The sequence below is a fragment of the Gymnogyps californianus genome, chromosome 1 (genome assembly GCF_018139145.2).
Source record: "Gymnogyps californianus isolate 813 chromosome 1, ASM1813914v2, whole genome shotgun sequence".
Taxonomy (NCBI): domain Eukaryota; kingdom Metazoa; phylum Chordata; class Aves; order Accipitriformes; family Cathartidae; genus Gymnogyps; species Gymnogyps californianus.
Window position 1 is genome coordinate 184,902,033 of NC_059471.1, and position 25,361 is coordinate 184,927,393.

Below are 25,361 nucleotides of genomic sequence, written 5' to 3' on the forward strand. Positions count from 1 at the left end.
AGTTAAGAGGAACATCTGACAGCTCATATACATGCTTCCCGTTAAGGAACGGGAAGGTTTGTAAGAAAAGTTTGAACTAACGGCAGGATTCAGCTTAACGTGAATTGCTACAGTGAAGGAGCTGCAAGGGAGAGATCCCCCAGCTCAAGGATGGAAATGCCATTTGAGAACGGGCAGAGCTGATGTAGAAGAGGCATCATTAGGGAGACTTTGATTTAGTTGCACAGATCTTGTGCTTGGTATGTTAAAAAACTTGTCTGCCTTGGCAGTAAGACTGTACCCAGGACTCCCAGCGGAGAACGCATAACAGAGAGTGCCGAGAATTTCATCTATGTTCCACGTACCCCATTTTTTAAGCTCTGCAACCCGAGAAGTGTATCTTCATGTTTTCCAATCACTCGATGCAAGCCAAGATATCCAGTTAAGGCAAACTTTCTTCTCCTTTAGTCTGGTTAAGGTAAAAGTAAATTAAATTACTAAATGATTTATTAATTAATAAATTGGCAAAATCCAAATACAGAGTAAATACCTTCCAAGTTTGCAGAACCAAATGAAAAGAAATGAGAGCTATTCACCATGTGAATACCATCTCTACTTACTGTATGTATCCAGATAATATACATGCAATGACTTTCCAGGTCCTTGGCTGAGGATGTGTTTGTCACACATTTCCAGGCTGCACTCACTGGAAAGGATCTGGGTTTAGGGATGCCACTTGTTTTTACACTCAAATCAGTTCATGCTCCAGGTCTGAACGAGGAACCTACACTTTCTTGTACTGCACTCTTCAGCTTTTGACAGGTAACATCTCTTGGGCCTGACTGTACCCGATTATCGCATGCCCAGAGGATAAACAGAACTTGCTAGCTACTGCTCAGCAGGACTACGGACATGTGTCCCAGAGACAAAGTGCTCAGAGGCATCCAATTTTAACTTTCTGCATGTGTGTTTGAACTGGAAAATGAGACATCTTTGCCACATTACATGGTTTGTAAAAAAGTAAATAAGAATACACACCAGGAAGTGGAAATGGACAGAGCCCCCCCGCTAAAGGATGTTTATGCCCACGGAAAGCATCGTCCCACATTTCGAGGAAAACATGATTAACAGCACCATGCTGATCTTAATCAGATTTATTAAGACAAATGTTGAAAATCCAGCGTGTGTGTGTGTGTGTAACTAAACGGGAAAAAAAAAAAAGGCCAGATAAAAATGCCCAAAGGGAGTGAGCTAATGACTATCTTCCCATTACCTCATGGTATCATTAGGTCGACATGATCTCGCCGCGGCCAGCACCGGAGTCACCTCCCCGCCGGGACGGAGGCCAGAGGCCTTTCCCTTCCCCTCCACACAGGTGCAGCCCCGCAGCGGGAGGCGCTGGCCCGCCGCCATGTCGGGAGGCCGGGGGCGCCCCCTGAGGGGGCGCCCCCGGCCTCCCGACATGGCGGCGGGCCCGGGGGAACGGGCGGGTAAAGCGGGACAGCCACCCCCGCGCCAGGACGCGGCCGGGGCCGCTCAGCTCCCCGCCCTACCCCCCCCTTCCCCCGGGGGGGGCTGCCGGGCAAGGCGGCATTGTTGGCCGCGTCCATCACTCCCCGTCCCCGGCTGACATAATGAATGCGCTTGGACACACCTTCCAGCCCGGCGAAGAGGCGCGCCGCGTCTCCACGGACAGCCCCAGCGAGCTCTCCGCTCCGTTCCCCTCAGCCCTCGGGGAGGCGCCCCGCAAGCCCGCCCGGCCCCATAGCCCGGCGCCCCGTCCCAGCCCAGTGAGGGGCCGCGGCGGCCGGGCTGGGCTGGGCTGGGCCGGGCCGGGCAGGGCGAGGGGGGGTAAAAGCCCTCGCTATGCTGCCCAGCGCCCTGTACTGGGACCTGGTGGGCTCCTCGGCTCTCCTCAACCTGCCGGCGGCGCCGGGCTTCGGCAACCTGGGCAAAAGTTTCCTCATCGAGAACTTGCTGCGGGCCGGGGCGCCGCCGAGCCCTGCCCAGCTCCGTCCCCTCCCCGCCAGCCCCGTCCCCCTCAAGCTGTGCCCCGCGGCGGAACAAATCAGCCCCTCAGGGGGTCCCTACCCGACAAGATGGGCTTTTCAAGTGCTTAACCCCTCCGCGGCGGACGGCGGCCGCCTGCCAGCGCGGGCTCCGGCGGCGGAGAGAGGCGGCGTCTTCCCGCCGGCAGCCACAGGTGAGCGCCGGCCCCTTCCCGCGTCCCGCCGCCGGGGAGACGGGACAGAAGGGGCTTCGTGAGGGCTCGGCCCCGCGCCTCCGCACGACGGGGGCGGCGGCAGGGAGAGACGCGACCGCTCCCCTCCTGCCAGCCGCTCCGGCGAGCCCGGAGGCGGCGGCGGGACGCCGTGCCCCGCTGGGTGCCGTACCGCCGGCGCGCCCTCCCCGCGGCGGAGTGCTGCCGGCGGGGCTCCGGCGGAGGGTCTCGCCCTGCCGCTGGCGACGGTACCCCGAGGAGCGGGCGAGGGGCCGGTCGTGAGGGCAGCCGGATGGCGGCTCCAAACTGCGCGGGCCGGCGCACCTGTGAGTGTTGTGAGTGCGGCAGAGCCTTGTGCTGGTAGTGACGAGTGCTTTTAACTGCCCTTAATTGCAGTTCTTTCAGGTCTACTAGTTCTTCACAGCCTGAAGGGATGGTAAAAGAGCTTCACCGCCAACAGGCGCTCCGGGAAGGTCTGAAATTCCTAGCTTTGGGAGAAAGGCGAGCGGCCCCGTCCCCCTCGGTAGCGATAGCTCGGGAGGCAGGAGGCGGCAGCCCCCTCCGGAGGTGCCCCGTCCCTGGGGGATAGCGAGGGGTGAAGGACTAGGCTCTCCCGACCGAAAAGAAAATGAATTCAAGCAAAGCAGGCAATTTTCTGGAAGTTTTGACAACACCGGGGGCGGGGAGCTTTAAAGCTGCGTAAAAGGTCTGTAATTAGCCGTTCGGTCCGGTGTTAAAGTAAAAGCCAGCGCTTTACCGGGTGGTGAGAGATGTGTCACTTGTGCCGGTTTGAGCAGTTCTCCGCGACCCGGCCTGCCCACGGTGTTGCTGTCGCGGGGGGTGGCTGCGGCTTTCGGTCGAACAGGCCCGCAGTAAGCTGTATCATTGAATTGGAAACACGTAGTTCTGCAAAACAGGTTTTGTTTCTTGAATGTGCCGATTTTCATATAAATATATTTTGTCTGGGCATGAACAACGTTTCAAGTATTTTTAGGAATGCGCGCTTCTGTCAGTCATAGAACTGATTGAAGTTGAATTCAAAGTTAATTCATAAAAGCTGGTATTAGACTCACCATCTATATTGTATTTTGCCTTTCCGTTATATCAATTTATTTCAGTCTTGTGTGGTGTTTTCAGAATTTTTATTTATGATCATGCAGTTTTAAATGTACTTAAAATGAAAATCAGACAAGCAGAATCATATTTATTGAAGTAAGGCTTTAAGGTGTGAAACCAAACGGCTCGTTTTAGAAACAGAATTAATAACAGTTGTTTTCAAGCATAATTTTACTTAAATCCTACAAACTGTTCTGCAAAATCCAAACCAATTTTTGATTCTTTAGCATGATGTACTTTAAAAGTAAGCAGGAGAGAGCCAAAGAAGTGTGCATTAACATTTCTGAATATTCCAGACCTAAGCTGCCATGTTATTTTAAGTGTATCAGTTATTTAAACCTATTTATTTTAACCAACTATAGGCCAGGCCAGGAAAGAGGACAAGTATCATCTTTCTGGAACTAGGTGCATATTCTCCCCCCCCCCCCCCCAAAAAAAAAAGCTCTAGAGAAAATGCTACATTTAGTGTAGAGAGCACATGTAAAAGGGGAGATAGCAGATGCCCCAGCACTCATCGCTATAGGTAAACTTTTTCTAAGTATTACAGAAGTTCCTGAATGCCAAGTTTTTCAAATGCTTGCTTTCAGGATTAGTTCTTTCTTTGATCGGCCTACAGTGGTACTTGTGAACTGCGCAAAGTGTGGCAGGTCTGCCTAGTGATTCCAAGTCTGATCCTACGTTTCTTCCGATCCCACAGCTCCCAGGGATTTCGGAGGGACCTTTGGGCAAAAGCACCAGGCTCTTAAATTTGAGCAGTGAGAAATACTAGGTTTCCTCATGCATTATGCACTCAGAAAAAAAGTCTCCTGCAAATGTAGATGTACAACAAAGATGTGTATATTCGAACGAGGATCTATTGATTCTGATCTGACTTACATGTCTTAAAGTGATGAGGACTCTTAGGTGTCTGAACTTTCATAAATGTAAATTAGATTGGAACTGTCCTGCTGAGCCAGATTTTGTGGTTTCTAAGGAGTCTCTCTAGTGTAGGCGTATGCTGGGGGAACCGTTCAGAATGGACACTTGCATTTGTGAGTAAGGCTGGGGTGGTCAGGCTGTGTGTTATGTTTCTTGTTTATGCAGTGATAGGGCAAAAGAGTGTTTTGTCTGAATAAGAATTTTAGCCTTCAGGGACTAATGAAGGTATTGTAACTAAGGAATTCGTACTAAGTAGGGTTTTTTAATTTACTGATTTTTGTGAGTATTCACTGATTTTTGTGAGTTTTTTGAGGAATAAACTCTTTCCTTTTTGAGCCCCCAAATCACATGGCATTTTGGAAAATCTTGGTCTAAGTCTTTAATAAGATTATTGAACATGATAAAGCAAAACGTTGTTTCAATCTTTATCAACTAGCAAGTGTTTTATAGATCATGCAGGGACTAAAAGCACTCTAACAAACTAGCTTGGCATAATCCAGGGGTTTTAAAATAAAATAAAAAAATGCTATAGAAAAGAGAATTGAAAAATGTCAGACTTTTTGGAATCAGTAATCTGTATTGCTCATTTAGTCCCAAATTCTGGTGAGGTCACCAAAAGTTCTCAGGAAGGAATATAAAATCACACCAGGGACTGAACTGAATAAGCTGAACCTTTTTACAGTTCCAAAAACAACATGTATCCACAGCACCTACCAAGGAAAGACATGAAGAAAGCACTCCATTTTAGGGTACCTTTTAACACTCCATAAAAGTGCTAAAGAATGAAAATCCTGTATGCTTTCTGTAAACTGGAAAACTCATATCCATGGCGGCAAAGGAGACCGGGTGGGATGGCCCTCTTGATCTGGTCCATCTGGTCATGGTAGCTTTTCCCTTTGTAACTCCTCAGCAGCAGAGTCTTATCAGCAAGTTTCCATTCCCATAATTTACAGGTTTCAAAGGATTTAGTTTGACTATTTCAAGTGCTTATCTGCATGTGTATTTTGAGTTCTCCTCCAAAATTATCCTAAATGAAAAACTGAACAAGTAGTCAGAAAGTGTCACATTCTAGATACATCATCTAATGAGTGGGCTTGAAATAAATATCTTTATGTTGTCTGTAAAATATTAAAATCATCACTTTCCATCATTACACTGATTTTTAAAAATGAAATGTAATCAAATCATAGGTTTTCAAAATTAGTTTAGTTTATTTTGACTTAAGAGTACAACTGCATGAACAAGCAGCATGTTACATAAAACTGAAGAAGGAAAGGCAGAAGGAGCATTATGGCTGTATGATAAACTCACTTGCCTTCTGCAATGGTATGCCAGTTTATACCAGCTTGGGATTCCTGCAGGCTTTCTTGCACCTTGCTCTGAAGCCCCAGTGCTGATGATGGAACACTGAACTGGGCCCACCATCTTCAGCAGGCATGGTAAGCGCTGTGTTTCTGTCTAGCTGAACTGAATTTCTCCTAACCTGTGTGCTATGGGCCTGATTCTTCTCTTTTAAGACCTTTTGCCTTGATAAAACAAATGCATAATGCCATCTTCCGCTTTGTGAGAACTTTGCATACGATGTGTATTTGTAGCCTTGACTAGGTAAAGCAGTGCAGAATCTGGTTCTGCTTTTTAAACACTGGGTGCCCAGACTGTGTTCTTCCTGACTAAAAACTTTTAAAAATGCATTGTTGTAAAGCAGCGTTTCCCAGTGAAACGTATTACAGCTATGCAGCTGGTACTTGCACTGCCTCTTAAAGGATGAGGGAAGCTCAAGATAAAAGTTCTGAGCAAACTGATGGACTCTTAAGCACGGAGGAAGTCTTCAATTTCTGCTTGCTAACCTGGGATTTGGTCCCTCTCCTTGTACTCCAGTCCTATCATTATCTTCTGGATAAATTAGAAGACTTGACAGTTTTCCTCAGTGTTTTCTGACATAGGAAAATTATCCGGAGGATGGTGAGATGCAGTCTGTTGTAGCACAGGTGCTTTAAAGAGGTCCACTCCACATCTTTCCTCATGACTTGGTTTCCAGAAGTATTGGCTGACACCAGCTCAGAGTGACCTACTTGAGAAATGCAAAATTACTCTGCTACCTGAAATTATTTTCTGAAAATCTCTGCTCTTCTCAAGTAATTTGCCCTGAAGGAGGATTACAGTAAGTGCTTGACAGCCTGAATATGGGCATTAGTGGTATGACCATATTCATGGTCATATTTGGCAAGAATCTGGCTTTCTGCTTTAATCTTGGCATTTTGATAGATTAACAGAGAAAGGAAACTGAAAAGCGCAGTGAAACAAACATAACAGTGAGATGCTTCCGTTGCAAAACTTGCTGAAAAATTGAGTTTATGGGATTTTTGCCTAAAGCATCAGAATACAATAGAGCAGAATAAAGTACAGTACATATAACACAAAAGAAAGCAATTAGAACAAGTATATCATCAGCATAAATTGAATTTATAATAATAAACATTCATTCTGTGATACAGATTTAGCTTTTCTTTCTGTAACATTTGAGTACTTTACATTTTAATGTATTTATCATCACAGTGTGCCAGTGAGATAGGAGAGATTTCTACTGCGTAGAGCAGGAGCTGGAGCAAAAAGAAATGAGGTGACTTGCCTAAGGTAATACAGAAAACTGGTAGCATTGCAGGGAAATAAAACCAAGCCTTCCTCTGCAGGCTAACTCTTTGGACCAGTGTCAGTTTTTTCCCCCTCCGGTGATGACAGCAATTCTATCCTGCAACACTCTTATTTGAATCAATATACCTTATTGCCCATTTTTAGCTAAATCTCTTGTGTTTCTTTATGACAACCAGGAGATACTTGAATTACTGAAATTAAGTGATTTTTTTTTTTCCTTCATTTTGGACCCCCTCTTAGTGAATAAATGCTTATTAATTATTGATTTCAAACCAACTGGCAGCCAAAGTGTGTCCTCAGGCGACATGTAACACTAACTTTCAGTAAAATAAAAGGCAGGAAAGAGCTGAGTGTTTTCTCTCAGCTCCCTCTAGGCTTGCACTAGCCTCTGGAAAGTGCTACCCTCACTCAGGCAACAAGTTGACTAACAAGTCTCAGGATTTTCCTGTTTTGTTGGTGTTTTCTGGGGATAGAAAGTTTCTTTAGGGTAGGGAGATCTATTTGGCATCTTTTCTTATGCCCTGATTGCCAGGAGCACTGAGACACCTTCATTGTTTTAAAAGTTTGTCTTTGGAGGCAGAGAAGTTTCTGTAAATATCAGAAATCACAGACTGTGTGCAGCATCTTTTCCTGCTTCTAGTTAACTTTGTGAGCCATTTAATAGCATCAGTTTGGGGTGCCCAGCATACCTTAAGAATGGCTGCAAAATGGCTTTTAAAGGACAAATGTTTGTCCTCATTGTAAGGTTGCCAGAGCTAGACTAGTGCCAGCTACTCTCCCACCCAGCCCAGTCTGGCAGTCTGGGCTCAATAGGGAATATGAGCATTGGCTGGGCAGTGCCCTTGCCTCTGATGACTCTTGCTGTGCCGTCTCCGAGAAAGGAAGAGGATCCCGAGTTTGGTCCTTAGTAAGATTTAAGCACTGCCAGAGGATCTCAGAGCTGCGCTAGGAAGACGAGTGGTAGGGTTTGTAGAAAAGCAATTCACTGAGGGGAAACCATGGAATCAATCATGCCTACAGTTAGCAAATTAACTTCTGTAAAATGTATTTTGTATTGCAGAATGAGCTGGTATTCTGAAATCTTGTAGTATATTTTTCATGTTTTTAGAAAACACGTAAATGTCATAAGGATTAATCTCATCAGGTGAGTTCTCTACTTGAGTGCAGATTTCAGGTTTCCTTGTACTGTGATTTTTTTGCATCAACAAATTCCCCTGAATTTTGGAAGGCAAGTTCTCTGCCTCCATTGCCCACCGAAGGTGTTATGCATTCTTGTATAATGCAGCTCTGCAAAATAACTCTCACTCTAATTTTTCTAAATGGTACTTTTGTGGTCAATCATGACCCATAGTAGAATTGGGAAGGTAATTTTTCAAAATGAAAACCAGTGCAGGTATATAAAGCAGTAGGAGGCTGTTTCAAATGTCAAATAAGTAGGCCCTGATCCTTATAAAGTTAGGCACCTAAATATTTTCAGTAACCTGGGCTGTGTTTCTTTGAGGTGAGTCATCATGTTGGAGAAGTGGCCTTTGCTTTGTGCTGAAAAGCTTATGAAAATTTCCCTTGAGAGGCTGTCTTTTTCTGAAGTTACAGCACATAATTCTCTTGAGATATTTTGTATGTATGTTGAGGATTTTACCTCCTCCTCTTGGACAATTTGGTGGTGTTCGTTAAAGTCCCCTCCCCTGGAATCTTGTGACTATGTGAATACCTCAGATTTCAACTTGAAAAAGTATTTCCTGTACAAATGTAAAAAGAATAAAAACCTCATGTGTTTAAAAAAAAAAAGGAAAAAGAATTCACTGTTTGTTATTTTTTCATTCTAACAATGTTTAGCTGATCTCGAGACTTTTGTCTGGTGGGAGCTGGCAATACTGCAACAAGTAAAGACTGGTCCAGGTAGGAAATTTTAGCTAGTCAGTGCATACCACTGGAATAAATGGTGCATTTTGGCCTATTGTAAGATTTCGAATTAGGGCTGCAACAATGAAAAACCAGTGAATTGCCTTCTTGCAGCATATGACCCTGATTTTGCCTTGCTTGAGGAAATTATTTCTAAACAAATTGTAATATGTTGAAAATCAAAGAAAATAATTTTAGTGCCTTTATGGCTGAATTTTATCATTTTTTACAGAGTCTTTATGGCTGTACAGAGGTTTGTATTCTTTTGACATTACCTATGAAGGATAAGAAGAATGTCATAGTAATTCAGCTGTTTAATAGAAAATAGATGTCTTGTCTAGCTAGTTGTCTAAACACCTTGTCTAATCCATAGTCAATAGAGAGATGCCTCCAGAGGATGACACAACTTATCTTCTTAGACGTCTATTTTAAGGTGATGAATCATTATATAGAGCTACTTATCTCTTCTCATTGACTGTAAAGGAGGCCCAGACAAGGAGCTTAGACAACGCACTAAACTTTTAGACAGAGAAGTGACAGTAATGCTCCTTTTGACAAGAACTGGTAAGCAGAAAGTGCTGGGACGCACTCGCGCATGGGCATCTTGAAGAAGAGGGACAAAGCTGGTAAATCCACAGCTTTCCAGATCCCCATCTTTCTGCTCAATAGCAAGGCTATGTACAAGGCATGGATAGGGTGGAAGCCACCTTTACTGCTGACACCGGGAAACCTGTGGAGTCTTTGGCAAATGATGTGGGGTTTGGTTGTTGCTTTGGGTTGTCACAGAGGTGAAATCTGACCATGCATTGTCACCAGCCTGAGGCACCTGTGTTTCCCCAGGCAGAAAAAAACATGTACAGCAGATCATGCCCTTATAATAAGGCATGTGAACGATGCCTCTGAAAATTGACAGTGATTCACGTGATCTCAGCTAATCTGCAGCATGACTCTGTCAGCCCCTACATTGCTATAGGTGTAAGGAAACGATGATCATGCTGTTAGCACATTTCAAGCCCTTTTTAGTATGGCTATGCTAATTTTTGAAAGCCCCACCGAGACCCAACATAAAAATGCAAGCCCACTTCTCGCATCCACCTTTTGTGTAGGATTTAAAAATACGTATTTAGAACTTCAAAACCCTTTCTATGAACGTTTGCCAGTATTTTAAAACTGATCTATGTATGCCACTCTGGTCTGCCCTTTTGGCTGGACTTCCTTTGAGCATTCATGCGGTTGTGTTTTACAGGAATGAACGGGAAGCGAATAGACAGTGACTTTGGGAGTGCAGGAAAGCCAGCTCTGAGGGATGCTGTACCACAGGGTCTTGCCAGGTCCATGTGGTGGTGACTGCCTTTGGTGGGATATGGCAGCGGCTGTTGCTTCCTTCTCATGGCTGGGGGCTCCCCTTCAGCTGGCTGAAATGCTTTGGGAGTGCACAACTGCTGCTGGAACATTGCACTCTAAACACAGTAACTGCTGGGGACAGAGCCATAGTTCATTGTGAGGTCCAGGGCTTGTGGTTCAGGAGCAGAAATGGTGCTATGTGGCTCAGCTGGACCACTAACCTGGCAGAGCTGCTGCTGGACTATTTGCAGGGAGCTCTTCATGACACAAAACTTTCCTGCAGCTTTGCAAAAGCCTGCTTTAATCATTGCCAAGAATGGATGTAGGTAGGAAATTGCAGTTTATTTGTGCCCACTTCATGGGCACAAACCATCCAAGGTTCTCACGTGAAATGGGATCATTTTACTGATAACATTTTTCATTTGCCTGCCAGGGCTGGAGCCTGGACATCACTGTGGAAAGCAGTTCATGTGGGCTTAGCAATCCTTGGAGAATGAAAGTGTTCATGCAGCTTGAGGTCTGTCTGTTCCTGTGCTTACTGTTTCTTGTTGGCTGACTCTAGGCAGCTTTCTGAATCATTCTTTGGAGGTGTTTCAGCTCTCTTCACAGGTTTATACCACATTTTTATCAGTTAGCTTTAAAAAAACCCAACAAACTAACAGCATGTGCAGTGAAGGAGCCCTGTATGGGTAATAACAGCAGTTTACCATCAGTTCACTTTTCCTCAATAGCCATTTTTCCTTCACCCCTTCCCCCTTTCCTGCTGGCTAATGGCCTACACTATTTCCTGAGTCATTTCACAACACTAGGATTAGGAAAAGCAAACAGTATCTTGAATAATAAGCCATTTTAAAATTACATATCCACTTGAACTGAATTGTGCTTAGGAACCTTACTCTCAAAATGGTGGATAGTTGGAAGGAAAACTTCTGGTCCCACTGTCAGCATGAGTTTTTAATATGGGAGGGCTTTTGAATTTAGAGTATCTTCAGAGCTGGCAGTATATTTTAAAATATCAGTATCTGAACTAATCTCTGAGTTTTAGCACTAGATGAGCTTGAGGTCTGTTTGCATGTGTAGTATCATTTTATTGTCTGTTTGTAAAATGCTTTTTATTTACAAAGCTGAATGTAAATGAGCATTATTACTAAAATTTTGCATGCAGCAAAAGTGTCAAAAGAATTTATCTTTTGTGGAAAAAAGCAAATAAATTATTTATTTATTTTTAGATATTTCATCCTTTTATATTTATGACCCAATAAATTTTCTTTTAAAGCATATAGTACAATTTTTGGAGTGCCAAAAGGCACTTATAGTGTACTCTGATACTTCATTTTCATACATCTGTGAAGCTAAACCTGTGAAGTCTGACTCTTGTGGAACGCTTAGCTCCGCACAATCTCTGTTGTTATGAAATGGGAATGCAAAGCAGGAAAATAATTAATTATCTTGAATATGAATTATTAGGATTTGGCCCCTGGTTAGTGTGTACTCCACATGGCTGGAAGCAACAGCTACCTTTTAGTTACTGTGTACTTCATTCTGGCCAATGAAATATTCTGAGATTTCAGCAATTTTCAGCCTTATGTGAACAGCAAACAATGTTTGCTTCAGATCACTTGACCAACAAATACCGGTAGAGCAGCCATGATATGTGTAAACAGAAAATAAAAGTGTAGGCAATGCTTTCTGTATATTGTCCTTAGCACTGATAGGTATTCTGTTGTTCCTACAGGTACAATCACAGTATAATTCTGAAATACATATATGTTAAATGTATAATTTTTCTCTGAGCAATTTGCATTCTCTTAATGCAGTTTCACACAGACAGTGGAAGCCATTTAATGCGATGAATGTTCTCTGTTGTTTCTATCAAAGATAAACAATACACTTGGATGTGTTAGGTTGAAGCATTAACATTTTTCTCTGTGTAGAGCTCCCAAGGTAGAGTTGAGTATCTCTGTATTATGCCAGATTTTTTTGCTGATGTAACTCTGTGTAACTGCTACACATTGGTTTGAGTGCAACGGCTTCCGTAGATGTGACCTGGGGATGCGGTTTGATATACTTTACCTAGAATTCACTTGTGCATCACTGTAGTTGGAGCACATTAAAGAAGTTTATAAACTAGACATATGTGTTGGCTATAGGCTTAGGGAGACAAAACGCCATTGTTTATTCCACAGGATCTAGAATAGATCAGTCTTGAGAAATGGTCTCAGGAACCACTTCATTCAGAGTTATTTGAGGATATCACCTGCATCTTCTTAAGCAAATGTTCTGCCTTAAAGGGATATGCGCCATGCAGGCAGAAAAGACAGCAGTTGGTTGAGGGAATTGAGTAAAATGCCCAAAAAAGCCAGAAGCATGATTTCCATTGACTTGAGCAGAATTAGTGCTGAGATCTCTGCTGTTTGCATCATGGTGCTGTGCTAGTGCATTAAATCGTTGCCAGCAACATCCATGGAAATATGTGGCTTGTTTAGAGTTTCCCTAAGCAAAATTTCTCAAGTTTTGACCCTGATCCATCTCCTGACCTTTATGCTTGCGGCTTGCTTGTTGAGAGATTTAGTGAATGGAGAAAACCTATCCTTTCCTATTCCTCTATCTTTATTTGCAGGAGCATGCTATCTATCTGAAGCGATAGCTTATTCAGTTCTGATTTATGCAGATATCCCCTGGCTGTATCACATATCATTATGAGCACCACATTATCAAAAAAGAGCAAGGAACTGGAGAGAGTTAAGAAACTGTAACAGGGAATATCAAGGACAGGCCAACCTGTCTGACAAAAATGGTATGGCATGAGCAAGGTGCTGGAGCAATGATTAAAGGGGATAGGGTATTATGGCAGCCAAGGAATATTTAGGACGTGTGAAAAGGAAGCAAAGGAATTGAGTGTGGCACCTTCTGTATACTAAGATGTATTTTTAGCAGTAGAAAGTTTTACCTGACTGTAAGGGAAACTTGATAATGGCATGAGGAAAGTGGCTCCCAACGAAGGGAGGAAAAGCTCTTCACCTCAGAGTATGGGAACTGCAGCAGATAAAACATTAGCAGCAGATAAAAGATATTGTCAAGAACAAGTTCTCATGTTCAGGAGGATGGCTGAGATTATCTGGCAGGTAAAGACCTTCTCTATCTCCTGTGTTTCTTCAGTTAGTCAAATTCTTTCCAACTTATACGCCCCACCAGTTGCATTGAAGCCCCTTGGATACACAAGACAGGTAACATTTGGCTGCACGTTCTTGACTGTTTTAAGCTCCTTAGGACACAGTTCTACATTTGATGGTCTCATGTGGAAGAGAAGCTTTAGAATACTAATGCCTGATGTAAATCATTCCTTTTTGTAAATGTTTTGCAAGCATACACCTCAAATATAGGCAGTAGCGGCTCTTGGAGTATATTTATATTTCATTAGAAACAGCAAAGTGTCAATGAAAAGCTCTAGCAGTAAAACGCTTATCAACTTGTAATTACAGTTGAAGAAATTTTCACCTAAGCTTATATGAATTCAGATAAAAGATAAATATTTTTAAAATGTTTAGAGTTAGGCTTCTACAGCAATAGTTCATTGCTTTAGAAGATCAGCAGATTTAACTGTCAGAAAACTTATTATGATGCCCTAATATGTACTTGGGAACATAATTTTGGGTGATCTTCATTTTTAATTCTAGTTGAAAAACCTTCAAAAATTAATACCATGGCGTAGCTACATTTATCTATTTATCTGTCTTTCTTCCTGATTATTAATTTCTTAATTTTTTTATCTAAGTGTGCAGTTACTTCTTTTTTTAATAGGTTATTTCTAGAGATTTGTACAAACTACAGTACAGAGTCTAGAGCTGTTTCTTTTCTGCCTAAACCAAAACAGGAAAGTGACATAAATGTTTTGATGCTGATCACGTTTTACAAGCATACAGTTCTAGCAAGCATGATGTATCTATTTTCAAAGGAAAAAAATATTCCAAGTTTCATAGTTGACTAGTACAAGCAGAAATTAAAAAGTAATTAAGATTAATGGAAAAGCCCATGAGCTTTATAGAAAAAAAGTAAGGGATTATCGGATAATGAAGACCTTCCCAAGATTTGGAAGCACTTTTTAGACATAACAGAGACTTTCGATTCATTGGTTCAAAAAATTCTGTAGAAATTTCACCAAATATTACCTAATTCTGTGGGTTGATTTTGCAATTTTTTATTGCATTAAGCAGAGCCTTCTTCAGCAAGTGGCTATTTAAATTTAGAGCACTTTCGCAGCAAGAATGAGTTTACCCTCAGGATAGCAGAATGAGGCCCTGTAGTTTGTGCCTGTAGAGCTCAGCTGGATCATCTCATTGCATTTTAAAGAATTTATTCATAAAGACTTATTTATTGAAGACCTTATTGGTTTGAGTACTAATAACAGCATTGGAGTACAAGCAGAAGAGACAGGATGCACTTTTAGATTCTGTTTTTCTAGGATATCATGCTTACTCAAGTTATTTAAAATAACCTTTTCAGATGCATTATACTCATTATTTCAACAATATATTATTGAAACAACACATTCGATCCCGATATTCAGGGAAAAAAACCCATAATTATACCAATTACAGAAATAAATTTCAAATCTGCAGTTTCATTCTTATGATAAATATTTTGAGAGTTTTGCATATTATAGTTAAGCTACACATGTAAAATAACCTTGCTAAATTAAAGAGCAATTACTTGGTTTATCATTGTTTGCCTTAAAAATATCACCATCTTGAAAAAAGAAAAAAGAACTTGTGGGGCAGGACTTTACACACTGACTTTTTGGAGGACTGTTGTTATGAATATCACCTAAGCTCAATGGATAATCAATTAGATCTATGCTTTCTTTGCAGCTCTTTCCAAACACTTTTTTCTCCGAGCCCCGCCATTCTACTCAGCATGCTGCGGTGGGTCCTGTCAGCACCCTGCATCCCCCACTGCTTTTCCAAGTAAGTTTTTATGCTTCATCAGTAATGCTTGAGTTATTCTGTAAACCAAAGCAGCAGGATTTAATGTGTTCTGGAAAACTAATTGGTGATGCAATGGCAGCAGCTAATTCCTTGGTAAAATCACAGCAATCCTATTCAGAGGGTTTCCAAAGATTTATCAAACTTAAGTACACTGAGCAATTGTGAGAGGTTTCTAATGGCATTGAGACACCCAGACAGAGCTAACCTAGGAAAGCTCCTTGTTTTCAGTTTGCTAGAAAAGATTCTTTAAAATCAGTAACTCTTTTAAAAATCTATGTCAATAAACATGTGCAAATAAGAAACGAAAAGAGCTGAAAGATCTTAAAATGGATGCTGCATTTTAATGTCTGTTAGGGATAAATTATGATTCAGGAAGCCCTAGCATTATTTAAATAAAACAGTCATTCCTTTTGTAGCAGTCAAATGCACGCACATGTTTAATTTGTTTTTCTTTTTTAATTATAATGTAAAAAATCGAAGAAGTAAGTTGAAGGAATTTTGGCCTATATACACTGTACGTTCAGGATTAAGACCTGGAACACACTTCCATTTAATCCAAATCTAAATTTAACCTTGATTGGGAAGTTTGTGTGCCATAGTGCAAGAATGGATATTCATGATTTTACGTGTTTATGGCTCAGGAATACAAACAGAAGTGTTTCCTTGTCCTTCAAAACAGAGAAAAAGCACAAATCACATGTCAAATCCAAATGAAAATTGGAGCTTATGCATGCTCTAGCATATACTTTTTTATCACAGTTGCATTCAAACCCTTCCTGACTACGTGCATGCGTTTTATGAATGTTTCAGAAAGGCAGTTGCTAAGTTGAATGATTCTTGACAAGTGAGGCAGCAAATGCTGGCAGTTTAATGAGCTGCAAGTTTCTGAGCACCTCTTTAGGGGGCTGACACTTTCCCACAGAGCGTTTTACATGGCCCCAGCTCTCCCACAATGGCTGACAGCACCATGACCAATCACCACTTTCACTTTACTCATCCACACGCGACCTCACCACAATTTTTCACTGTGCAGATGAACTTTAGGAACCATTTCACATTGAAAAGGCCTGGGCAAGGGTCAGTTGCCCTTTTGTATGGCCATAAAGCAATACTCTATGTGCCAGTCTTTTCTCCTGTCTCACATTCCAAGAGGATTTTCTGGACACCATTTAAAGCACTTGACTGAAAAATAAAGCAGTGAATGAAACTGACTTTTATAGACTCATTCTAGCTCATCTTCCCATATAACCCTGTCTACCTGAAAAGGGATTTAGTGGATGAGCTGAGTGTATACAGGGACTTGCTGAATACATAGGCCCATTATCAACTGTGGGGATTGTTTATTAACCAGGACTGATACACTACTATTTTGGAAGTGACCTATTAATTGTCCATTTAACTAGAATGTATTGAATTCAAATGAAAAAATGGAAACCATGACTAAAGCTTTTACTTGCTCCTTCAAGGTGGTCTCTGCCATGAAGGCAAACGAAGATTGTTCCACAGATTAAGAGGACATTTATCACTATATATTAGGATACAAAGGAAAGACTTAAAAAAACCAAAGCAAAACAAAAATCAAACCAGCAACATAGGAAATAGTTGGTAACAGATTCACATTTATGTCAGCAGAACACTAAACCTTTTGATGCGTGTTCAGAGCGACAGGCTGCAAACTGACTTATTTCATTTTGATGGAATTGTTGAAAAGTATGAACGACTGCCTATCCCGCCGTACTGAAAAATCCTTTAATCCACGAACCGAAATTTAGTTTTTTGTGTGAGCAGTCGGAATGCATTTTGGAATATGCGGTATTCTTAAAAAAATTCTCTAGGCTAGTCAATGGAGGGTGAGTATTCATTATCCCAAACGCAAGTTTCAACTTTTTTGACTGTGGCTGTTTGCTAATGTTTGTGAGCGTTCTGCTCATCATTACATTTTGTTCAGTTAATCTTTTAAAATCAGTCACATACTGTGCCTTAGAGTGTGTAGATTCTTCACTATTACGTTAGTCTAATACAGGTGTTAAGCTGTACCCTACATACTGCCTGTATAGGAATTAATTGGCGCCTCGGGGCTCTGGCAGGAGGTTGCTTCTTTGCTGATTGACTGTTAACAACCAGCCAGGCAAGACAAATTTTAAGGGGTCACATAATCTGGCGTCCTCTGTCCTTGGCTGACAACTCCATTGTGGAATGGAGGCCAGGAGGCAAGGGCCAGCCCTGTTAGGCCTCTTCTTTCGCTGGTGTCTCTCGTCCCGCAGTGGGGATGAGAGAAGGTACCAGCTCTTCTGCTGTCGGACTGTACTTTCCAGTAAACTTGAGAATGGCTGATGATTCATCAGAAACTACTCGGAGGCTACCTGGAAAAAGGTACCTAAATTCACCAAATCTGAGCAAGAAGGAGAGAAAACATGCTTGAGGAAGAAGAGCCAGTGTTTGCCTCCAGCTTCGTGGGCAGGATGGGAGCTTGGGGCGGGGGTCGTGAGGGGGCTGTGCAGTCCTCAGAGAAATATGAACCTGGCTTGCCCTTTGCAGAAACCTCCATTGTGGCATTTTGACTTTTGTTCTGCAAATAGTTTATTCTGGTTTGGATGGAGTCTGACTGTGTCTCAGTGTGTAATAAATATCAGGACAGTAACCAGTAGGTTATGATTTTCCTATCTGGTCTCAGATATAATTTTGAAAATTGAAATACATCTGTATAAATTTAGACTTATTTATACTGTAACATTTTAAATCATAATAATTAATTTTTGTCACAGGCTGTTATGAGGGGCAAATATAAAGATGGGCTCTTTAAGTGCCCTTTCTAGTCTTAAACTGTAGAAAAATTCAAGAAAAAGATGTCTAGCAGAATGCAATGATCCCTAAATCAGTAATGTTTCACAGTGGCAGTGTATTTTAGGGAACTTGTACACTTGCTCAGCTTCTGATATTCTTCCTCTGCTGGTCACAGCTGGAGGCAGGATACAGGGGTAATGTATGTAATATCAAACCAATCACACATGCACCACAAAAGTATTTAGTCAACTTTGCAAGACACACATATACACTTTAGTTTCTCATCATTATACATACACAGTTCTACAATATCCTCAGTATATCTGTGTTTGTTTCTCTGTGGGTGTTTAAAGATATACATACCCATATGTATATATGTATAATATACAGAAGTTGAAATGTGGTGTAGGCCCAAGAAACAGTTTGTAGAAGCTGCATCTGGATTTAATTAGTATTTTCAAGAGCACTATATCTATTGAACAAATATATTTAATCCCCGCCCCCTCCCCCCGTTACAGCTGACTAGAATAGATAGACGTTGTCACGAAAAAATGTGCAATCTTTTAGAGAATCTGCTTTACAGGGAGAATTTGCCATTGGCTTTGATATGAAAATGATCAGATCCTTGATAGAAATTGAACAGCAGCACACCTTTGCAGCTGCTGTAGCTACAAACTGGGACGGCAGTCTTGGCCCATGTGCGTGGGAAGGTGGACAACAGGAGGACAGCTTGCACCTTTAGAGTCTGAATTGTGCGCGATACAAACTAAAGCCACCTTCGTGGCTGCCCTCCTACAGAAAGATCATAGGTGTCACTGGCTAATATAGCCATGGCACAGGTTTCTGAGTCAAAGTGCAGCTCTTTCCTGGCCTGCTTGCAACTGCCCTGTGCAATTATCACGTCCAGTGCTTGGTGACAGGCCCTATTCAACTGGCCTCTGGTAATGCTCCCTGGGCAAGCATTTGGGGAAGCTGGGAGTGCTGGAGGCATACCAAGCCTTGCCAGGGACTGCTCCCCATACACCACATCCTTTTAGGGGAGAGGGAGCATGGGAAAGCACTATGGCTTTAGGCTTTATTGGGTGTGAGGGAGGCGAGAGATTTATCTGGATTTGGGGTTTCTGTGCTCTTTGTGAGGCCAATGAAGGGACAATGCGAACACTTCTACTTATCCACTGCAGCTCTGTCCCCCAACTTTGAGGCTGTTTCCAGGGTAGGGTTCTCTCTAGGCATGGATCAACGGGATGTGATTGGATTCATTGAAAACTGCCCTCCCAGGATTTGCTATGAGATGTCAAAGGATTAGAAACCAGGCTGAAAGGAGTAAGTCCAAGTACTCCCCAGATCCTCTAATAAAGAAATTGCTGCTGTTTCCAGAATAAGTAAGTGAATGGCCAGGGATTTTCTGAGAAATAGTTCACTCTGAAAGCCTTTCGTTAGTAAACAAAACTAAAGAAAGCCTATTTAGTTTCTTTGAATCAGTATTACAGAGCACTTTTATCTGGTTCTACATTTCGCACAAGGAGAAAATAAACTCCTAGGAAAACTTACTGCAGTTTACTCAGTGATGATGACAGGCAAAGAAAAGTGGAGAAGTTTCTCCTTGACTGTATTTGAATTTTGCAGTAGCGTGGGCCCTGTGTTAATGTTCCTCTATGAACTCATCTGATTTACTTTTTACCATGTCAAGAGGAGACTCTTGACCACTGACAACACCTCTAGATCCAAGTGAGGATTTAGTCCTTAATGAACATGACTGAAGCATTACGACACACTTACAACATCAACAAATCAAAAGTGGGACAGTATTCTGCTAGCATTATAATGAACAGCACTTAATATTTCTCTGATATGTGTTAGATATTATGTGAAACTCTCATCCATTTCCACTAGGAGAGGAAAGTGTGCTGCCTCTTCTGACCCAGGAGTCTAACTCCAAAGCCCGGAGAGGTATATTAAGAAGAGCTGTCTTTTCCGAAGACCAGAGGAAAGCTTTGGAGAAAATGTTTCAGAAGCAGAAGTATATTAGTAAAACAGACAGGAAGAAACTGGCCATTAACCTGGGTCTAAAGGAGTCTCAGGTAAGGAATGACAGAACATCTGTGACTTTCTGTCTTTTTTGAGGAAAAATCTTTAAAATGGCTTTGAAGGAGGACAATTGAACAGCACAGGGGCAGCCCTGAGCTCCTTCACTGAGCAAAGACCTTAGTAAATCAATGGCAGTTTTAACCAAGGAGTGCTTGAACAGCTTCCTGGTTTATTTCCTGAAGGTGTACATTCAAAAGTTGATTGCTCCATTTTCACATAAAGTGGGAGAAACATGACCTCTGCATTTCATTTCCAACTCCATTGTGCTGTCTGACAGAGCTCCCTCAGGAACTTTGGGGTAGGGAACTGTGCTCCATCCCACTGCCTGATAGGCAGTGATCTGGGCAGAAAACAGCAGATCACAGAGCCCTCCTGCATTCCTCTGAGCACCCTTTGCACTTGCAGATGAACAGCTAGTGACAATGCAATCAACAGCACTTGCTCTGAAACCATTCTGCCCTGAGAGACAGGCAACCATCCCTACAGAAAGAAACTTAGCTGCACAAGGAAAGAGGTCCTTGGAGCTGAGAGAAAGTGTAGAAGCAAAAATTTTGCAGGGTGACCTTCTAAGATGCTCACACTTTACTTACCAATTCACATTTCATGGGTTTTTTCACATGTGTCTGAGTTGACCTGCTGCAGGACTTCAGAGTTTAGCTGAGGGTGTAACACCTCCAGTGAGCTGTTCTAACTGAACGAGTACATTAATGGTGGTGCTGAGCGGCAGTAGCCCAACCTGGCATCTCAGGGGCCTGACCTAGCTGCAGATAAAAACAAAGGAAAAGTGCCTGGCTTGAAGAGCAAAAACCTGAAAGAAACTGCAAAAAATGTTTGTGAGGGCATGTAACAGTGGAAAATGAACATGGTAGCTGCTGGCAAGTGGGATTCTGAAGGTGCTGGAGTAGACGCACATCTCTAGAGTACAGCTGAAAGAGAGTGAGAGAGTGACAGTACAGTTTTATTTCTTTGCATGCAGCAGGAGTGAAAGTGCTTAAGATATGTATGGCAGAAACTGTCTGGGGGGCAGAAACGCCTGGGAATGGCGATGGGAGCTCTCATCATCTTTATCTGGGAGATTTTCAGAACTTGACAAGGCCCTCAACAATTTGATCTAACTTTGCAGTTGGCTCCACTTTGCGCAGGAGGTTAGATCTTGTGGTCTGGAGTGGTTCCTTGCAACCTGAATGACTCTGGCTCCATTGCAAGCACTGCAACTATAAACAAAAACAAGAAGCAGAGTGTGGTGCTTCTCAGTGTGATGAACAGAGCTGTAATCTCTGCAGGATAAACTATTTCAATGAAAATGTGCAATTGCTCTCACCAGTGTTCTGCCTAAAAATTTCCCAATAAGTAGTCAAAGTCCTAATATTACAATTATTTCCTTGAGTTTTTCTTCTGTGCTCTTGATATTCAAGAGAGCCTGGGGGAGTAAAAAATAATAGAATGACACATAGATAACAACAACCACTACAGGAGAATAATTTCATGATAATGATAGACCAGATGATATCTGTGTCTTCCCCCCCCCCCCCCCCCCCCCCCCTCATGAAAGGAAGAGCGTTGCTGTGAAGCTTGCTTCCTCAATTTTCTGACCATTTGTGCTGGAGGAACAGTACCTGCCATCTAAGGCAATGATTCTCAAACCTTTGAAAGCATAGCCCCTTTGTCTTCATATCAAGTATCTGAATACTAGAACTAAATGCAAATATTTAAGGGAAAATAGAACACAATCTGAATAATTTGATTGATTTCCCCCCACCATTTCTTCTTTTTATGTAAAACCAGTTCCTAGATGTATATTTCCCCAAGCTTTTCCCAGCATTTCATAAATGCCTTTGAACGCTCGTGATCAAGCTTTGCAACTCGAAGTTTTTGAAAAATAGATTTTATCTCAAAAGCACGTGGGTTCTAGGCAACTCCTGGAAAACTGTAGTCAGGTAGACAAAATGTCTTTAAATCCTCAGTGCTGTGTCATATGTCATAACACACATCTTGAAGCTATATGGCCAAGCTGTTTTTAGCTGTGCTTGTGAATGGGACAGTCACAGTTCTCAGAGCCTCTTTTAAATAGTGGTCTTCACATTGCCAGTAATATCACTTAGTTTTGTTAATGACTATGCTAATTTACTCTGAGAATCTTTTTCTGTCTAGAAGGATGTTGCTATAGGAAATTGCTCTATCCCTAGCCACTAGGCTGTCCTTTTTCCAGTCTAAGCCAAATAATCACCTGTTTGAGGTGGTGAAAGTCAAGGAGAGTATTTGGCCCAGCTGTAGTAAATAGTGATGGGAAAATCCTCAGATAATGTCAATCAGCTTCACTGGATCTACTGTAACAATGAATAAGGAAGGAACATGAAACTAAGGGGATGGAAAGAAAAAAAATCTTGTTACGGCAAAGTTGTTTAAAGAAAAGAATGATAATAAACTCTCATTAACTTGCAAACAGGTGAAGATTTGGTTTCAGAATCGAAGGATGAAATGGCGAAACTCCAAAGAAAAAGAAGTGCTTTCAAACAGGTGCCTCCAAGAAGAAGGTCTTCAGGAGAACTACCTCTCACGATCCACCATGAATTTTACCTCCCCATGCCCATCTGTGTGGGAAGTGTCTCAGGAGCAGGCAAGTCCAAGGTGGAGGGAGAATTCTCCAGGAAATTCTGAAAGACTGACTAGTACACAGCCACCTCCAAGAGCAAATTCATCACAGAGCCCACTGTATTTGTATCCTGACCAAGACACTGCAAATAAGGCAGTTACATCATCAGCCTAAGGAAGTAGGAGCAGTTTGTAAATTGAGTGGAGAGCACAGGCTTCAAATGAGCGGTCTTCTAAGACTAACAATATTTGGACATTGTAAAGCTAACTAGTTTATGCCTCATAAATTTGCTAAAGTCTAACACCATTAAAATGACAAACAACTAATGATTTAAGAAGTATTCTTCAATACTCAGTCTTTTCTTTTGTCTTTTCCAGTCTTGTACTGACCTTAAAAGTGAAATAGGAACTGATGGTAAGTAAAATGAAGTAAAGAGCATGAAGCTGAAGTGGTGCTCTGATTTATACATCTGCGCTGTATACGATATTAATTAAAAACACACTGATAGAGAATCACTTTTATCTCTCATTCCAGTCAGACCAATTAATTTTTTTTGTGCACAAGATAAGAATAACCCTATTTCCCTCAAGATAGTAAGTTGCTTTGAGTTCTTTTTGAAATTCATTAAATGACACAATAGGTTCATATTACACAAACGTAAGCATTTTTAGTATGTTTTCTCCATCTGTCCTCACCTATATCAGTATTCAATTAGTTTTAAATAGCATGGTCACAGGTCAGCTGATAACCCTGGTAAAGTATGCAATACTAAAAGACAACCAACCAACCCTATAAAATATTCCATGTTTAAATCACTTTGATGTGAATGCATACCAGGAAATGCAATTCACAAACTCCTGTCTTTTCTCCTGTGGATGAACCTTCCAGCATTCTTAACTCTGAATTTCAGTGGCTTTTGTCAGACTGTTAGTGCAATCTCCTGTAATCTCTTCTGTATTTCAAAACTGTAATGGTGATATGGAGAATTGTAGCCCAAATGCACTAAGCAACAGAACTGTAATTGGAAAAACTGCCACTACAGCCATCTCGGAGAAGTACTTAAGGAGATGGCATACCGTAGTAGCCTTATTCCTGACTTATTCCTATTTAAACTGGTGCCAATAAATACACATTAGCATATATCTGTATCAAAGACAGGACAGTATTCTGTGTAATGCAAGTAGCCTCAAATAATATCATTAAAACTGCTTTACTTAAAATGATTTGCTTGCTTCATCCACTTTAAGGAAATCACTCTATGAATTTAAGTATCATTTTTTGTTTATTTGCAAGGCTTTATAGCTCAAAACAGGAGCAGAACTTTTTTTGCTTTATCATACATTTATGAATGCATTTGTTGAGAAGAAAGACTAAAGGTATTTTTTGTTAGAGGCAAAACCTTTTGGAGAACATTATGGGTTTATAGGGACTAATTCATTTCTGGCAGATTCATATATTTTATAGTCAAAAAAGATGATTATGATAATCTAGTCTGGCTTTCCTCATCATGCATGCCATGAATATTTCTAATTATTCCTGCCTTGAGCTCCAAAGCTTTTTGAACTGTATTGTACGTCTTTCAAAAAGCCATACAATTGTTATTTAACATTTTGCCTTTTTGGTGGATGATCTACTATTCCCCTTGTTATGTTGTATTATCTGGGAGATGAAGTTTAGATACATTTGCAGCTAAAAAACTTGAGATTGAAGCTTGTATCACAAACTTTATGCATGATCAGGTGAGTTTTGTATCCCGCCTTGTGCATGTCCTGCCTTCTAAGTGGGCAGCTGTGCAGTTCTAGTCTTGCACTGTATGTCATTCTGTGCATGTGATTTCCTACGCTTCTTTTAAAGAAAAAAGAAATTACAGAAAAATTAAGAAGTCATCTCTTCCTGTGGTTAAAAACCCTCATTAGCGTAAGCTGCTTAGATACCTACCCTCAGAAGGCACTTAAACACATTTAGTATGCCATGTGTTACATGCTATTCAGTAACTGAGAAGTTTATTCCTATCTCACAATTGAAATCCCAGAACCAACTCATATTTTGCCTAAAGCCTTTAAGGATGGACAGACAGATTGCGTACACATGGGGATGAATTTACTGTCCAGTTGTCCTGTTGAAGTCATAGCCCTGCCCTGTTTGACTAACTCCTACTTGAAGGACCAGCAAGCGCTGGTGGCCCAGATTCTTGTGAAATGGCATTTGCTAGTGTCTGCCTACAATGAAAGGCATGCAGGTATTTCCAGGTTACCATCAAATGATCAAGTGGAGGTACATGTGTGTCGGGGTATTCATCAGTGCTTCCCATTTTGGAGGAAATCAGTGTATGGTGGGGAAAGGGAGTCTTCGCAGCTGCTCATATTCTTTTACTGCAAGTCAATTGAGCATCGGTGTTAGAAGCAACACTTCTGGAGAGGGGAGATAGGATTCAGAAGGCTCCCTGGGAAATTCTTTCAGTTGATGGTGTTGCAAGCACCGAATGTGAACTGCTGTCAAAACTCTGAGCTGATGTGCTAAACAGACTACATCTGAAGGATGTCTCACTGAGGCAAAGATCAGGCAAGGCTCATGCAGAATTGGTTTCACAGTTATAATGTTATACGTGTTTTAAATTGAGCAAGTTCTGGTTTCACTGTAGCCTATTAAAACTTACACCATTTCACGGCCGTCCAAATCTCTTAACACCTCCTACCAGTATTCTTATTCCACAGCTAGAATAAAGTTTCAGTATGCCAGGTAAAACATTCTTTACTTGAAAATGCTGATCAAGCTTTCT

The 25,361-nt window shown here is 41.7% G+C and overlaps 1 protein-coding gene across 1 annotated transcript; it reads left to right on the top strand.

The window, feature by feature from the left end:
* The first annotated feature begins 1,845 nt into the window (after window positions 1-1,845).
* On the top strand, window positions 1,846-23,871 carry DBX2 (developing brain homeobox 2). Its single transcript, XM_050910837.1, has 4 exons — window positions 1,846-2,182; window positions 15,001-15,096; window positions 19,795-19,982; window positions 22,436-23,871. Exons 1-4 carry the CDS (start codon window positions 1,846-1,848, stop codon window positions 22,754-22,756), a joined length of 942 nt encoding a protein of 313 aa, XP_050766794.1. The 3' UTR covers window positions 22,757-23,871.
* The last annotated feature ends 1,490 nt before the right edge of the window (window positions 23,872-25,361 follow it).

Coding starts and splice junctions, on each gene's coding strand:
- DBX2 (XM_050910837.1), top strand. CDS start 1,846: ATGCTGCCCAGCGCCCTGTACTGGGACCTGGTGGGCTCCTCGGCTCTC. Junction 15,097..19,794: donor ATCCCCCACTGCTTTTCCAA/GTAAGTTTTTAT, acceptor CATTTCCACTAG/GAGAGGAAAGTGTGCTGCCT. Junction 19,983..22,435: donor TGGGTCTAAAGGAGTCTCAG/GTAAGGAATGAC, acceptor ACTTGCAAACAG/GTGAAGATTTGGTTTCAGAA.